This window comes from Ahaetulla prasina, chromosome 3 (genome assembly GCF_028640845.1).
Source record: "Ahaetulla prasina isolate Xishuangbanna chromosome 3, ASM2864084v1, whole genome shotgun sequence".
NCBI classification, from domain to species: Eukaryota; Metazoa; Chordata; class Lepidosauria; order Squamata; family Colubridae; genus Ahaetulla; species Ahaetulla prasina.
Genome location: NC_080541.1, coordinates 81,346,564 through 81,364,201, shown reverse-complemented (window position 1 = coordinate 81,364,201; position 17,638 = coordinate 81,346,564). Strand labels below are relative to the sequence as shown.

General features: G+C 41.4%; 1 protein-coding gene across 1 annotated transcript; it reads right to left on the bottom strand.

Moving 5' to 3' along the window:
* Window positions 1-13,174: 13,174 nt before the first annotated feature.
* Window positions 13,175-14,351, bottom strand: LOC131195769 (hemoglobin subunit alpha-A). Its single transcript, XM_058177972.1, has 3 exons — window positions 14,194-14,351; window positions 13,871-14,075; window positions 13,175-13,705 (listed from the first exon to the last, which is right to left on the bottom strand). The coding sequence occupies exons 1-3, from the start codon at window positions 14,286-14,288 to the stop codon at window positions 13,577-13,579; spliced, it is 429 nt and encodes a 142-aa protein (XP_058033955.1). The 5' UTR covers window positions 14,289-14,351; the 3' UTR covers window positions 13,175-13,576.
* Window positions 14,352-17,638: the final 3,287 nt, after the last annotated feature.

Genomic DNA, 17,638 nt, shown 5'->3' with positions numbered 1-17,638 from the left:
TAACTGGTTCATATTTATGAAGGTTGCAGTGTCCCCAGATCATGTGAACACCTTTTGCGACCTTCTGACAAGTAAAGTCAATGGGGAAGCCAGATTCACTTAACAACTGGTTTACTGACAACTGATATGATTCACTTAACAACCGTGGCAAGAAAAGCTATAAAATGGGGCAACAGTCACCTAACAAATGTCTCACTTCACAACATAAATTTTGGCTCAATTATGATCAAGTTGAGGACTACCTGTAATTGATACCTTATGTCCACATGTGTCTTCTAACACTTTGATTGTAGCCTCCAGAACTCTTCCAGAACTCACTACCAAATTCTAATTTGTAATGTCACTGAAGTCAGAAATGTATTAAATGCATGGCAGTTAATATTAATTTGTAATTAGCTTAATTTAGATCATAATTCAGATTAAATCAAATTTTGGCCGTCCTGAGACCATCTCTATATTATGGCTTTGCCTGTTTATTAGAAAGTACCCCAGCAAGCTCCTTCTGTCTTTCAAGCATTATGTCCTTCTCCAGAGAGTTATCTTGGCTTAGTGTGTCCAAAGTAGGATAATTTGAGCCTGGTTATTTGCACCTTGAGTGACAATTCTGATTTATATGATGGTCTGTTTGCTTGTTTACTTTGCTGTTTGCAATATTCCCAGGAATTTTCTCCAACACCAAAGTTCAAAACATCAGTACTTTCTATCTTGCTTCGCCAACTTTTGCTTCCATGGAATATCCCAAGGAAAACCAATGGTTGCACTATTCTGATCATTCTCTTATGTATAACATTATTAATTTCTAGTTACAAGAACATAAAAAAGAGATAGCAACTCTAAGAGAGATGATTATTAATATAAAATCATCCGAAGATCATGATTTTGAGGTGAGTTCATAATGTATATTTAATGAAAAAACAAAATAGAGGAAAACCAGAGAAGATTGGGATGTGATTTCTGTTTAACAATATGCAAAATTTAACCTGATAGATAGATGGGAGGTGAGAGATAGATGATTGTTTTTGTAAAAATCAACAAGACACTGCAGCCTCTGTGTTTTCAAAATCAGATCTTTTTTTTTAAAATAAGGAGCAAAAAAGTAGGAGCAAACAGCAGAGATGCTGTAGCAAAACAAATCTACTTTGTGGAAGTTTGTGCAATCTTCTAAGAGGATTCAACTAGCCATGATGATATATTATATTGAATATTGAAAAACAAGGTTTTTGTTAGTGAATAAGGTATTCTGTGTTAACAGCAGCTTGACCCCTTTATCTGAGTTCAGAGGATTTGGTAAACCAACTATAAAGGTGGTTTAGAATATTATCAAATACAGTAATTGGATTGAAGAAAGTGATGAAAAAAGCATTCATAGAAGAGACAGTATGCTGGGAAAATAAAGAGACAAAGCTGAAGAACTTGCCCTTCTATTATAATTGATAATTTTAAAAAAACAATGTTCTTAAGTTAATACTTTATTATTTGTTACATTTATATGCCAACTGATTTCCTATAACTATATTTTCATGTTTTGAACTTTTCCAAAAATATATAATAATTTAAAAATAGTCTTTTTGTTCACACAAAAGATTAGTCTGAGTACCTGTTTTTATTTATTAACACAATTCAGCACTGTTTAGCAGAAGTTATAATATTAACTATAATGAACCATAAACTTGTTGATGGTAAAGATTATTTTTCATCTTTCTGCTTCAAATACACAAGGAAAGAACTAAGTTCATGCATTCTGCCAAATGGTAATGTGATTTGTCTAGTTTTAGTTTATGCATTATGTAAACCTGGACAGTTTGGTTTATAAACTATGGGCTATTGTATCTTTTCTTTTTATGTACACTGAGAGCATATGCACAAATTCCTTGTGTGTCCAATCACACTTGGCGAATAAAGAATTCTATCTATCTTTCTATCTAGCTGGCTAGCTAGCTAGCTAGCTAGCTATCTCTATCTCTATCTCTAGCTAGCTAGCTAGCATGGGTTATATGTGAACTCAGTCATTGGGGATTACTTGGCAAACTTTAGTTAAACCACGATTTAGCCCAAATGTATGAACTCAGTTATTGTTTCCTTCAACAGCTGTGCAATATAGTCTGATTCTATTTTACATTAAATGAATGAAATTGGGTAAAGCTCCTAATATGGCTTCCAAAGCTGACAGTAAAAGCATCTTACTCAAAATTGGATAAAGACATCTTACTCAAGATTGCTTAGTTTCCTTTATTTATTTATTTATTTATTTATTTTGTCACACAGTATATATAAGCATAAACATGAAATAATTATACAATATATAAGCATATATATATAAGTATGAGTATGTAATAACTATATTAATTGGATATAATGAAAGGAAACAATAGGACAGGAACGGTAGGCACCCTTGTGCTCTTATGCACGCCCCTTACAGACCTCTCAGGAATGGGGTGAGGTCAATAGTGGAGAGTTTTTGGCTGAAGCTTTTGGGATTTTGGGAAGATACCACAGAGTCAGGTAGTTTATTCCAAGCATTAACAATTCTGTTACTGAAGTCATATTTTCTGCAATCAAGATTATACATCTAAGAGCGAATATGAGGGATTCCCATTATTTCAGAATATTTATTTACTTATGTATTTAAATGATTTGTACAGTATGGTTGCTCCACTTGCAAAATATAACTCTGGGTGACTATGCTATGGTTAAAAGCAAAAAAGGTAAATAATAAACATAAGAGAACCATAATACAGGATGAAAACAGGGCCCCAACAGGGGCCAAAATATATTAACAATCCTAAAAGCAATTTTCCAGTTGGGGTCAACTTTGATCTTAACCCGGGGAACCAAAAACACAAACAAACCACCAAGTATTTAAAGACAGCAAGGACACACCATCCAAAGTGAAGAATGAAGATACATTTCTTAAATCCCATTAGATGGCACTATTTTCTAGAGGAGTCTAAAGTATATTCTGTTTGTCAGATCTTGTGGGATGGGAGACATAGAAACAGTGGTGAAATGTAAAATTTGTTACTACCGGTTCTGTGGGCATGGCTTGGTGGGGGTGGGGGGTAATGTGACTGAGTGGGTGTGGCCAACTTTTTTTTTACTTTTAATAGCATTTTTTCTACAACCTCTTCGGCTGAAGAGGTTGTAAAAATGCTTTTAAAAGGTTCTGATGATGCCAGCTGAGCCATGCGATCATCAGACGCTCTTTTTTTTAACTTTTAAAAGCATTTTTTCGGTTGAAGAAAAAATGCTTTTAAGTTAAAAAAAAACTTCTGATGATTGTGCAGCTCATCTGGGCATGGGCGGGGGTGGGGGTGGGGCAGGGATTTTTGCTACCGGTTCTCCGAACCACCTGCCGCCATCGCTACCGGATCGAGTGATCCTGTCCGAACTGGAAGCATTTCACCCCTGAATAGAAACTATAGCTCATGGCCTTGTACCATGAAGGGCTTAATAGATAATAATCAGTAACTGGACTTGCACCTGTAAGCCTATAGAAAGACAGTGCATCTCACAAAGTAATGGTATGGTACTACTCGCACCTCTGCATTCTGAAGCAATTACAACTTCCACCTTGTCTTAAAAAATAATCCCCATACAGTGTGATGCAAATGCTCTGTGTGGAAGTGAGTGACCATAAGCAGAAACTCTCCATCTAGGAATAACAAGATGAGGCTGGGTAAAAGGGTCTCTTGACTTCAGTTGCCACCAGTTCTTCAAACAAATGGATTAAGACTCCTAATTGTACACCAGATCCATCTGGGAGAGTGCTGCTCTATTCAGAAGTAAAGTAGCCAGTCTGTCTTGCTTGGATTGAATCAAAATCTATACTTTCCCATTAAGACCCAGATTCACAACCAGTCATTGGAAAAGAACTCTGACTGCATCATATGATTGTTCTGGTGTAGAAATATAAAGGTTACATATAACTCATGATACTTAGCCCCATGCTGATGGGCCCTCATTTAGTAGCTTCCTATAGAAGTTAAATAATAGCAAAGAGAGTAGAAACCTGAGGGAACCCACCCAAGTAGGGGTCTAGAGCTAAATCTCTCTCCCCTCCCCCACAAAACTCAACACAAATTAGCCATAGATAAATGAAGAGAACCACTTCAGCACTATGCCCTACACTCCCAATTCTAGAAACTAATCCAGGAAAAATGCCATAATTAATGATGCTAAAGCTGCTAAGAGGTTGAGGAAGGCCTGGATGGATATATCACCTGCCCTGCTGCAGGTCATCTATAAGTAAAAAGAAATGTTCGACAAAACAAAAATTGTACAGAATTGTTGGATGTGGAGATGGTTCCTTGAGGAAGGAGTGTACTACCATCTTTTTAAGATCCAGCAAAATGGCTCCTTCCTTCAATGATACATCCTTTACCCCCTGGATCCAATTACATGTCATCACCTGAGAGGCATTAAACAGCCAAGGGAGACATGAATTTAATAGAAAGGTGGCCATAATTACAACCCCCGAGGACTCTGACCACTTTCTTGGAACTGAGAGGCTCAAACTTTTTCCAGGTAATGATAGTTGGATTTATACCCTGTTTAGACCAGATCTAACATCTTCTACCTTGGCTGAAGTGGAAGTCCCACTCTTCACAGTTCTTTCAGCTGTAACAAAACTGCTGTATCAATAGGTTGTCCAAAGGGGATTCCAAGACTTTCCAAATCTTCCTAGGATTTTGCAATTTCTGCATATCCATATTGATATGTTTATCCAACCACTAAGACATATCCTGACCACATGCTTGAGTGCCATTACAAAAAATAAAAGCCTTCTAGTCATTCCACTTCCATTCACTGATGTTGTGGCTTTTAAAAGTCACTTGTCGTTTTCTTTCTTCTGTAAAAGTTTAACTTTATCCCTCCAACTACAATAGCTTTCTTTCTTTCCATATTATTGTCTCTTGTTTATTTAGAATGACGGCCTTAACATCATAAAAATGCTCTTTTTTAATTCTTTACTTTCTTTCCATTCTTGTAAACGCTGAAGAATTGTTCAACAGGACACCTTACACTATTGTTATTAGTGATTTAGGATTGCTGGTAGATGAATTTGGTTAACAGTGACTTAATTCTCCCCATCACCTCCACCCTCTATGTTCTGTTCAGTCCTTCTCTGACAGAATATGTAGGATATACAATTATTTAAAATTCACTTCATGCTAAGTAAGAGGGGTTTTTTTAGAATATAAATAATTTCTAGAATGTAATCTGAGAAAAGTGAAGAAAAGAATTAAGTATTTAGATATTAAATCTAAGATATTTAGATAGTAAGATATTAAGTAATTACTGTTGTTTTTCATAGACAAAGAAGAGATCAGTAGGATCAGATGAGTAAATATTACAAGAAATATCAGCCTTTACAAACTTAGTTATTCCATTTGTTCCTCTTATTGCTTACCGCTTACCGCTTGAATTGAGAGCTACGCTGAGAAGCAAACTGACCGAGAAAACTGAAATGCTATGCTATGCTAAATGGGTTCTGAAAACATTGCTAAACTGCACTCCTACCTCCTTTTGAATAAAATTCCTTTTAAACTATAAACCATTATACTTTTTCAAAAATGCTTCCATATGTTTTCCATGTTCACTACATTTGTTTTTTACATTTTGTTACATATGAATATGGCTTTTTTATTTATCCTGATTAGAACCTCCCAAAAAGTCTACATAATGTTCTGTGAAATATTCAGAACATTAATCTCATTCTTTGCTACATATATGTGGCTTTATTTAGGAAATGCATTGACTAGTTTATAAAGCACTGGGTCACCTAATTTAACTAGGGCTCAAGATACAAGATGCACTGCTCCAGATAGAAGGCAGAAGCAATTCATTAAAGGAACCTGAAGATGCCCTCATTATATCAGAAGCAGCCAAGTCATTGTTCAGTAATGTGGCCTTTCTTACTATGTTTTATCATCTACTAGGTATTTTTGCAAAATACGTAAGACATTATCAGGTCTTTAACTAGAGGAAGAAACACACACAGAGAGAGACAATTTATTTTTACTTCATTCTGCATTAGAACTTTGTTTCTAGTCTCCCCATTAATAAAACCTGGATTAGATTCAGAGAAGAAAAATGACAATGGCCAAGGTCTGAAAACCAAGTACCACAAAGATAGTGTAAAGCAGGGATCACCAACCTTTCGGACCTCAGGGACCACTAAATTCATAATTTTAAATCCCGCAGACCACTAATATGATCTTCCTAATGACCGGAGGGGTGGGCGTGGCTAGGTGGTCATGTGACTGGGTGGGCCAACTCAATGTCACGTCGAAGGTTAGGCTTAGTCACTCACATCGAGGGGCGCCTTGCCAACCTCGACTCACCCGTCCACTCCCAGCCACTCGTCTCCCCGCCAGGGCTCCTTAGGGTCCCAACAGAAAGCAGTTGTTGGAGCTAAGCAGCTATCATGAGAAAGAGTTGGCAAAACAGCTCAGTTTAAATTGTATCTGACTGAGAAGGAGGCTCAGAAGAAGCACCTCACTGAGGACTACAAGCTTAGGCTTTCCAAGCATAGAGAAGACCTGCAGGAGTGCAAGGCCAGGTGCCGGCACCTGGAGGCTCAGCGGGCCGTGATGGTTAGTCAGTTCCAGGCCATGAGGCAGTTCCACTGGAACAAGGCCCTCTGGCTCTTTGTCACCAGTGGCACTTCCCTCCAGCCTTTGCCCAAAGCCCTGCACCAGGAGACTGAAGCAGACTCCAAGTTGGAATTTCTGCCCCCCTCTGACCCACACAAGAAGACCCTGAAGGGACTCTCTGCAGCAACACAAATGTTCATTGCATTTATGGCTAGGACCGGGATACTTACGGGACCGCCTACTGCCATCCTGTATCTCCCAGCGACCTGTGCGTTCTCACAGAGAGGGACTCCTTAGGGTGTCGTCAGCCAAGCAATGTCGACTGGCGGCCCCCAGGGGAAGGGCCTTCTCTGTGGGGGCTCCTACCCTGTGGAACGAGCTTCCCCCTGGACTTCGACAAATACCTGACCTTCGGACCTTTCGCCACGAACTTAAGACTTATCTATTCCGTCTTGCTGGACTGGCTTGAATTTTAATTTCTTAGCTGATTTTATGGGTTTTAATTTTTTATTAATTTTTAGGGTTTGCTTGTATTTTAAAATTGGACCAAATTTAATAAGTTTTTTAATGTCTGTTTTTAGTATTGTATGTGTTGCTGTATTTTATTTTGGCTGTAAACCGCCCTGAGTCCTTCAGGAGAAGGGCGGTATACAAATTAAAATATTATTATTATATTATTATTATATCTGTCCCAGGGGCTGTAGTTTGAGGACCCCTGATTTAGTGCAATATAAAAAATGCAAATAATTTTTCTGCGGATCACAAAAATTTTCTCGTGGACCACCTGTGGTCCACAGACCATCAGTTGGTGACCGCTGGTGTAAAGGAACTGGGAATATTTAATGTTTAAGATAATAAAACTGAGGGGGCTACGATAATATTAAGTATCACAAAAAGAGCATCATAAAAAAATATGTTTCAGTGTTCCAGAATGCTAAATATTTTTGTTGTAAGAAGGTGGATTCTACTTGAATGGTAGGAAAAACTTCCTAACAATAGGCAGTTCAGCAGCAAAGGTAATTTATATGATGGGGTGGGCTCCCTTTTGCTGGTATGCTCAAATGGAAATCTTTTGTCAGAGATACTAATATGTGGATTTCTGCACTTACACGCTCAGTGACCTAAATAGCTCCTTCCAAAATTGCTCCATTAATTCTATCCATGGTGTGGTGGATAACTTAAAAATCATGTTTGAACCAGCATTATGAGGATGGATAAATCTTGGTGTTGCCAGTAAATTCTGGGAGATGCAGATGCCAAACTCTCTCTGAAGTGTGCAAGTAAAAAGATTCCTTTAGTTCTTCTGTAGCTGCCTAGTACAAAGACCAAGTTCCCACCCCTTCTTTCACCATTAGACCTTTTAATTCAGAATCTTTGGAGGGACTGCAGCCAAAGACTCTCAGTAGAAACAAGATAAGGACTGACAAAGGGACAGTGACATTTCAAGGCAATATAATTTGTCCCAGTTTGGTGGTAGATTGATAAATCCTTGGTTGCACAAAGTTGCTCTTATTTTATTCCCATCCTATGTAAGACAATCTTAAATCATCAGCTGTACCAGTATAACAGTGGTATTTCCTTTCTAATTTCATTACTGTCCTATTATAATTTCAAGTGTGTAAAACCTATACTATCTTAAAATGCAAAGTAAGGGAGTCCAGTTTTTATTGATGTGTATGTTTGGATATATCAAGGAAATGTCTACAAAAATTAAATATTGATTTGCCATGAAATCAATCTGTGAGAAGCAAGCTGGCAGAGGAAGGGTTTTATTGCTTATTTTCTTTTATTTAGATCTGTACTATCATTGCTTCAAAAGCTGTAAAACCTGCAAAAACCAGAAAAAATAATTGCTACCAACTTGCCTTCCATTGAGGACCTGTATACTGCATGAGTCAAAAGAGGGCTGTGAAAATATTTACTGACCCTTCCCATCCTGGACATAAACTGTTTCAACTCCTACCCTCAAAACGATGCTACAGAGCACTGCACACCAGAACAACTAGACACAAGAACAGTTCCCCCCCCCCTCACCCGAATGCCATCACTCTGCTAAACAAATAATTCCCTCAACACTGTCAAACTATTTACTATATCTGCACTACTATTTATCTTCTCATCATTCCCACCACCCATCTCCTTCCACTTATGACTGTATGACTGTAACTTTGTTGCTTGTATCCTTATGATTTATAATGATATTGTTTCCTGATTGCTTATTTGTACCCTATGACTATCATTAAGTGTTGTACCTTAGAATTCTTGATAAACGTATCTTTTCTTTTATATACACTGAGAGCATATGCACCAACACAAATTCCTTGTGTGTCCAATCATGCTTGGCCAATAAAAAATTCTATTCTATTCTATTCTATTCTATTCTATTCTATTCTACTCTACTCTACTCTACTCTACTGGAAATTTAAGGGCCTGATACACCATTAGAACAACCTCTTGGTAATACAGGCCAACATTATAACCCCAATATTTCCACAGGAGAGTGGAAACGGGGCAGGGGAGTTTCCTTTGGGATCTTGGGGTATTGTTCGGCAAAGCACAACACAATGCCACAAAACACACGGATTCACCTCCAGAGACTTCCTGACGGAGGTTAAGGGCGGAACTGGAGGACGGAACAAGACCCGAGGGGCTTCTGTGCGGGGCTTGCCGTTCTTTACCTAATAGCCAATGTTTCCTGGCCGGCCCGCTTCTCTCTTTTCCAGGCTCCGCGAGGTAGATCGGTATGGTTTCGGGCGACCTAGAGGGGGGCTCTCAACTCAACACGCCCACCGCTTCAAAGTTGCCCTGGGACAGGGGTCTGCAAACTTGGCTCTTTTAAGACTTTTGGACTTCAACTCCCAAAGCTGGCTGAGGAACTCTGGGAATTGAAGTCCATAAGTATTAAAAGAGCCAAGTTTGCAGACTTCTGCCCTGGAAAATTGAGAACGAACAGCGGGCTCAGGAAAATGCCACAAGTTCTTTAACAAGCGAGCCTTCCCGGGACCTGAGAGTGCCTCGCCTACCTGCGCGAGGCCTGCCGGGCTTCCTTCCCCGCTCGCGTCTTCTCCAGCGATCCGCCGCTCACCCGTCCGCCAAGACCCACTTCTCTCACTCGGATTTAGACGCCAATTACAGCGGCGTAAAGGCCAAAGCGGCCAAATGGCTCTGCTGCCTCAAGTGTTTCTCAACCTTCATGACTTGAAGATGGTGGACTTCAACTCCCAGAATTCCCCAGCCAGCATGCATGGCTGGCCGTGTCCGATTCCCTCAGTAAGCTTATCCCAGTGAAAGTTAGCAAACCTCCAGCACCCACCCACCTCCAGCGTCCTTCACTTTGGGAACCACTTTCTCCCAATGTAGGCTGGTGGGTGGGCCCCGCTTCCAGCCCTGCGCTGCTTTTCCTCTTCGGGGTTTCCCAGTTTCTATAGGCGGCTGGACCGTCTCCCGATTCGTTTTCCAACGCTTTCCTCTCGGCACAAGTTTGGCCCCGGCATCTGGGTAACCGTCCCCGCGAACAACAATAAAACCACCAACACCACCAGTTATTTCTGTTGTGTTCTTGGTTTGAGCTCCGAACTTGGCGATTTGGTTCCAAACGTTTCGTCTCCATTCGAGGAGATATCTTCAGGGCGCCCTGAAGATGTCTATTAGCCCGAGCGACTAATATTCAAAGACCGTTCAACCGAGTTATTTCTCTTTGGCTAACTTCCCCTCTCTCTCTCGCAGCTGAGGTGAGGAAAGAGGTGTATCTATAAAGCGTCGGAGAAACATCAGGGAAATCCAGCATCCGGCCATAAGGAAACATTCGCCTCCGATCCATTTAATCTGTGGGCTGGCGGACCCCCGAAATCCTACTTTGCATCCTTTCTATAGCCTAAATTGTACACTATAGATAAATTGACCGTGCAGAGGATGCGTCATCGCCATCATATTACAGTAATGGCAACTGCTTTTTCTTTTTAGGCTTGCTTAAATTCCGATGTTGTCCCAAAGGTGCTTTTTCAAGAGGCAACTGGACTTTTTTGGTTTTTCTTTAAAGACGTTTCGCTTCTTATCCAAGAAGCTTCTTGAAAAAGCACCTTTGGACCTGGATGATTGAGAATCTCCATAGACAGCTCCCGATGTTTGCAAATTGTCGATCGCAAATTAGCTTTATGGAATGAATGAATATCAAAGATACTAATTTGGCGTCAAAGGTTCCTATATCAATAGGCTGCCTTTAATTGTTTCAGTAAACAAGTTTTAGAAATTGCTTAATTCTTTAATTGGTTTCCATGTCAATAAACTGCCTTTCATTTCTTTGTGATATAAAAATTCCCTTTCTATCTAAAAAACATTCATTGAAAACTGACTCCCTTTTTCTTGGAGTATTGCAACCAAATCTATATGTATTACGGTATTATCTTTGCTGGTAATAGCCCTCTAATTATAAGTTTTTACGGAAAGATTTTGAGAATAATGAGATGTGGGATTACAGGTTTGTTGGGAATACAGATATTTTCTTGCTCCTCCTAAAGCCTTTTTGTATAGAAACTGGTATTTTGTATAGAAACTGGTATTTTGTATAGAAACTGGTATTTGTATAGAAACTGGTATTGTAGCTGGTATACTGTAGCCAACTCATAGAGTTCTAGAAAAGGTCCGATAAAATTTCCCTTTCAAAAGCCATTTCTGCCATTTCCTCCTGATACTCTCCTATCCCCTCATCTCCATGAAATTTATTTCTGACCATTCTCATTAGCACCAAACTGATCAGTGTTACAAATTATGAAGTCTTTGAAATATGTCTCCTACTGGAAATACAGCTGAAAATACAGAAGTCTGTAGGTTTTTCATCTCCATTGTATTCTGCTTCTCTGTTTGAACTAGCAACACTTCCCCCTTTCCCTGCTTCCAATTTCTCTTGTGACACATATCAATAGTACTTAGACCCATACACTGCTTCATAGTGCATTCTCTAAGCAGGTTAGTCAGCATATTGCCCCCAATAATCTGGCTCTTCATTTTACCAACCTCAGAAGGATGGAAGGCTGAGTCAATTGTGAGCTGGTCAGGATCGCACTCCTGGTAGTGGGCAGAGTTAGTCTGCAATACTTGCTGTTCTAATCACTGCACTACATCAACTCCTAAAAATGGCACAGTAGTTAAATTGCTGGAGGAAGATCAGCGAGATCCAAGTTGAAGTCTCCACATTGTCACAGAAGCTCTGTGTAACTTTGGTCTTTTTCAGCCCAGGTTATTTCACAGCATCACTACTATGGTGGGATAAAATGAAGGGAGATCTCTGTGTAAACAACTCCTGGAGGAAAGGTGAGATATAATTCTAACAGACTTTTAAAGAATTATCTTCAGGAATGTCTAGATATTGCTAGCACTCCACTGGTGCTTTCCACCTTGTAATCTATCCCATTCTAGAATGCACCAAGTCTAATAGTAGGCTCTCCCAGCTGATTCACAAAAGATTTGTACTACAACACCTTCATTCTAGGCGTACTGTTATAAAATGGATACAAACACTTCTAACTGCCACATATTTTCTTATTCAAAATTTCTTTTTTTTTTTTGAACATCTTTGAAACATGAGCTCCATGTTCCAAATAATTAGAATTCATCAATGTAGGAACATTGGGAGAAGGTCTTCTAGTATAAGCCCTGCTTAGAGGTATGCCTGTTATTTAAAGTCCAACTGCAAAAAGTGATGGTTAAAAGTCCCTACAGTCCTTTGCCTGGATAGCTTTGCCTGGATATTCCAGAAAATGCTATTATAAGTAATGTGCTTGAGATAAACATACTGTTGTTGGGCTAACTAGGCTGATCAAAAACTACATTTTGATAATTTGTTATTATGAACAATAAGTTGATGGGAAGTTATAGGAACTCAGTCATCATCTTACCATTTTGCATGAACCATGATATGTTTTCTTTGAGTATTGCTGTTATTTGACTCCAACCAGTGGTGAAATCCATTTTTTTTACTACGGTTCTGTGGGCATACAGTAGCTTGGTGGGTGTGGTGTGGCTTGGTGGGCATGGCTTGGTGGGTGTGGCAGCAGAAGGATACTGCAGAATCTCCATTCCCACTCCACTCCAGGGGAAGGATGCTGAAAAATCTCCATTCCCACCCAACTCTGGGCCCAGCGAGAGGTGGTATTTGCCAGTTCTCTGAACTACTCAAAATTTCTGCTATCGGTTCTCCAGAACCTGTTAGAACCTGCTGGATTTCATCCCTGACTCCAACTATTTACTCTGATTAACCTGAGTTTAAGTTTTACAGTGTTATGTAAAACCAAGTATTGCTTTTGGCTTAATTTGCATAAGCTTTTCCCAAATTCTCTAAGAAGTTGCCATGCACATTCCCAAATGAATGGCATATATTTGAGCCATTTCATTCATACTTGACACATTTTTTCTGCAATTGCTGCCTGAAAAAAACAGCAACAACCCCTCTCCTATGAACTGCCCACCCACACCAAGATGTCAAATGTTTTCTGCCCAATTCAGAAGCACATGCAATACTAACAACAATGCAGCAGAACAACTTGGAACATTAGACAGACACCGAAAAAGGCTATTGCACCTCTTTTCCTGTGCTTTTATTAATTTGTTGTAATAATGAAAATTCAATAAGGGAGAGAAAGCAATGGAAACAATAGTTTGCACAACAGCAGAAGTAGAACCAGCTCAGAAATTAATGGTGGTGGATGATTTTAGGATGGTTGAAAAATCATCCACACTTTTAGATCTTCAGTTGCTCAGTCGCACTGCAGAAAGCTCAGACCTTGGCTTGGTCAATTCAGCTGCAGGGCAACTAGCAATTCAGGCTCCAAGGAGACACCCAAATTAGGATTCCACAAGCGAACCCCACAGAGCAGAAGACGTGCAGGCAAGAGATGTTGACAAGGTTATCCAGGAAATAGAAGAGAGACCGGAGAGGAAGAGGGCCATTATTTCCGAGCACAGGCAGGGCGTGTGTTCTCCTTTTAGCGGTACTTGGACACCAGCACCTTGGCGATTTGGCACAGGACCTTGTCAAGGGACAAAATCACTTCGGGTTTGAGGGGCCCACCGTTGTGAGCGGCGATGGTTATTTCAAGGCAGTGGGCCAGCAGCTGCAGACAGGAGAGGGGTGCCGTTAAGAGAGGCAGAACTTCCCGAGCCGTCGGGCGGAGAGACGGCTTACAAGGATTCCCCCGGCCCCCGAAGGGAAAGGCGAGAAAGGCAGGAGGCGGGCGCCCTCCTTCGCCCCGACTCCGCCGGGAGAAGGCGAGACTCACCTTAAAGTTGACGGGATCCACGCGGAGTTTCTGGGCGTGCAAGTCGCTGAGCTTGGAAAGGGCTCCCGCCACATCGTCCAGGTTGTTGACGGCTTCGGTGATCGCCTCGATCACTTTCTTGCCGTGAGCCTTGAGATCGCAGGAGCCGGGGGTCAGGTCGAAGTGGTGGAAGTAGGTCTTGGTGGTTGGGTGAGCGGTGAACATCCTGCGGGGTGGGGGGAGAGAAAAGGGAAAGTGAAGGGAAGCCCCGGGGGCAGCAGCACCAGCACCATAGCCCAGGCCAGCTTCGCGCAAGCCGCAAGTGGAAACGGGGGGGGGCTTACCTAGTAAGGGCCTCAGATCCGTAGACTTCGGCATTCTTGCTCACAGGGACCCAGCAGGCCCGCACCCTGGCCTTGTCTTCCTCGGTGAGCACCATCTTGACAGGTTCGTGCCCTCGACAGCCGGGCTGCCCTTTTATCAGGCCGGGGGAGGCCGAGCCGAGCACGCCTCCCCCCTCCCGCCCAAGACACCACACCCTTCCTCACGGGGTGGGGAGTAAAAGCGCTGGCGAGCTTCCTCCGGAGGGGATCGCAGCCTCTCGCTTGGTCTTCGTCCTCCACCTTGTCCTCGGCCATCATCCCGCCCGTCGTGCCTGGACTGCCTGGAAATGGTGCGGTTTTTCCCAAAAGGGAAGCTCCCGTGTCTATCCTGAAGTCTCTCTCCCCCCACCCCCACCACAAGTCAGAAGATATTAGGAAGCCCCGTCAGAGACCGTGATGGGGAGTTGCTGGAGGACGGGTTTTTGGGGATGGGGAAATTAGGGGTGGGAGGGAGATGGAGGAGAGCAGGTTTGACAGAGCCTTTGTCTCTCTCAAAGAGAGGGACAGGTGACGTGAGTTCAGACCATGAAGGCAAATCCAGTTTGGAGGGGTATGGACGAATGTCTAGTTTGGACACAATTATTCTATTCCGCCTCCACCCCCACCCCCCATCTCCATCTTCAAGTATTCTACAACCACCTATTGCAGAGCTGGAATTATTGACACATTGTATATTGAGTATGGGTCCTTCTACTAATGATGGGGCGTGGAATCTCCTCCTGGAGCTTTTTTTTTCAAAGTAGGGAATCCCTATTCATCCCCCCTCCTTCAATGGGGGGGGGAGGCTTTGCTCATTGTGGGTGATGAAGATGCCCAATTCCAGCAGCAGCCAAAAGATGGGGAGAGGCTCCTCCTCTTATCTATACAAAGCAGCTGCAGGAACATAGCTGCCCCTAGGCAGTGGCTCTGGGTGGGGCAGCTGAGCCTGATAAGCAGCACAGCAGCCTTGAAGCCTCTTTCTAAATCCTAAACCCAGAATGAATGGATGCCACTGGCTGGATTCGCCTATAGTATGGAAACCAGCATCGATTGCCTCGTATACTGTACAGTTATGTCACCACAAATAGAAATATATCTCACTGAATACAATGCCCCTATTCAGTAAGTTACAAGCAACATAACACTGAGTACAAAACCCAAACAGTTACATTATGGTTCAGCATTTTGCATGAATGAAGCCATGATGAATGTGTTGGGGGGCATGTTGAAAGAAGTTTCTTTATCGTTAGGTACTTGACATCCCTCAGTGGAAAAGTCAGGTCGTTTCTTTGGAAGGGGCTACCTTACTTGATGGGGTGAACCTAGGAGGAAAACAAATGCTCATTTGTGGTGGAAATAGCAACTTGAACTACCAGATCTGGACTGCTGAGATGCTGACAACTACCAAATGACAGCAAAGAAACCCTATTTCTTTGTTGCCATCTAAGAGTCATTTGGATTTTTGCATCCCAGGTATGGTAGCCCTACTTTTGCCAAAGCAGACATGCCCCATTACTTCCAAATACAGCAATCTGCCTTGAATTAGTAGTGGGCTTCCATGATTAACATGGTTTAGAAACTTTACACTACAGAACTTCCAGAGCCCAGTTTAGAAGGACTAAAGGAGAATTGCTTCTCTTTGCCTCCTATTCTATAGCAGCCTATGAAATGAAATGTGCAGCTGTTTCTTTTTAGCATTCTTGCTTGTATAACTTCAAATGGCCCACACATCTTATCCTCTTTGGGTTGAGTCCTTTAGAACCTAGGCACTCTTTGCATCCAGGTTTGGTCACCGCGATATAAAGATGTTAAGACTGTAGAAAGAGTGCAGAGAAGAATAACAAAAATGACTAGGGGCTGGAGGATAAAACATGCAAAGAATTGTTGCAGCAATTGGGTATGTCTAATTTAATGAAAAGAAAGGCTAGGGATGATGTGATGGCAGTGTTCCAATATATAAGGCTAAGGGGCTGCCGCAAAGAAGAGGGATCAGCCTATTCTCCAAAGAACCTGAAAACAGGACAAGAACGATAGATGGAAATTAGTCAAGGAGAGGACCAACCTAGAACTCCATGGCTTAGGACCGGGATACCTTCGAGACCGCCTTCTGCCGCCGATTGCCTCCCAACGACCTGTGCGCTCCCACAGAGTGGGCCTCCTCAGGGTGCCGTCAACCAAACAATGCAGGTTGGCGCTTCTCTGTGGCGGCACCAGCCCTGTGGAACGAGCTTCCTCCAGGATTACGACAACTACCCGACCTCCGGACCTTCAGACGGGAACTGAAGACTCTATTGTTTCAGCGTGCAGGACTAGCCTAAGATAAAAGGTTTTAGCATATTTTAATGGGGTTTTTATAGGTTTTTTTATTTTTTAGTGACCAGGCTATGATATTATCTAGTTTTAATTGGGTTTTAATGTTTATTTATTGTACTGTTTTAATATGCTTGTGAACCGCCCTGAGTCCTACGGGAGATGGTGCGGTATATAAGTTCAATTAATAAATAAATAAATAAATAAATAAGAACTAAGGAGAAATTTCCTGACAGTTAGAACAATTAATCAGTGGAACAACTTACCTCCAGAAGTTGTATGTGCTCCAGCACTGGAAATTTTAAAGAAAAGATTGGCAGACATTTGTTCAAAATGGTATAGAGTTTTCTGCTTGAGCAGGGGGTTGGATTAGAAAAGACCTCCAAAGTCCCTTCCAATTCTGTTATTTTTGTCATATCTGAATGTCAGCATCCTCCTCTTTTTACCAAATGTATCTCATTGTCTTACCTGATCTGGAGGGAAAGGCTCTGACTAGTCACTGACTGCAAACAATCTACAAGACCTGTTCATATAACGGATCATTTATAATGTCCAGATTTCCAGCTACACTAATAATAATAGTGTAAAGATATTACCTTTCTGGAAGCTGAAGTTTAAAGCAAAACCTGCATTGTTACGTCCATTTCAAGATGAAGAAGAATAGGTGACAAACTTGCAACTTGAGCCAGAACTGCTCTTTCTTGATAAGCTTTTTTAAAAAGGAAAATATAGATAGTGGATTTGAAGTTACAGTGCAATTATTAAGGACTGAAGGGGACTCTGATACTGTATATGGCTATCTGCTGTTAAGTAGAGGGGTACAAGTTCTTTCTGGGGTAGATTGCCCCATCTCTCCTACAGCAGCTTTTATGCTATCTCTGTAATGGCATGCAGCTACACAGAACTTAGAGAAGGCTATTTATTACGTGTACAAAGTAGTACATAAGTAGTTTTCTGTGTATTCAGAGAGAAGAGCATAAAAGAGACTGGAAGCTACAAATTGGCATTAGATTGATGAAAGAACCCTAGGTATTGTTAATTTATATCCTATCTGTCTCTTAAAACTGGTACTCAATTAACTAATGGAAAGTCCAAGAAATACAAAACAAGTGTTTAA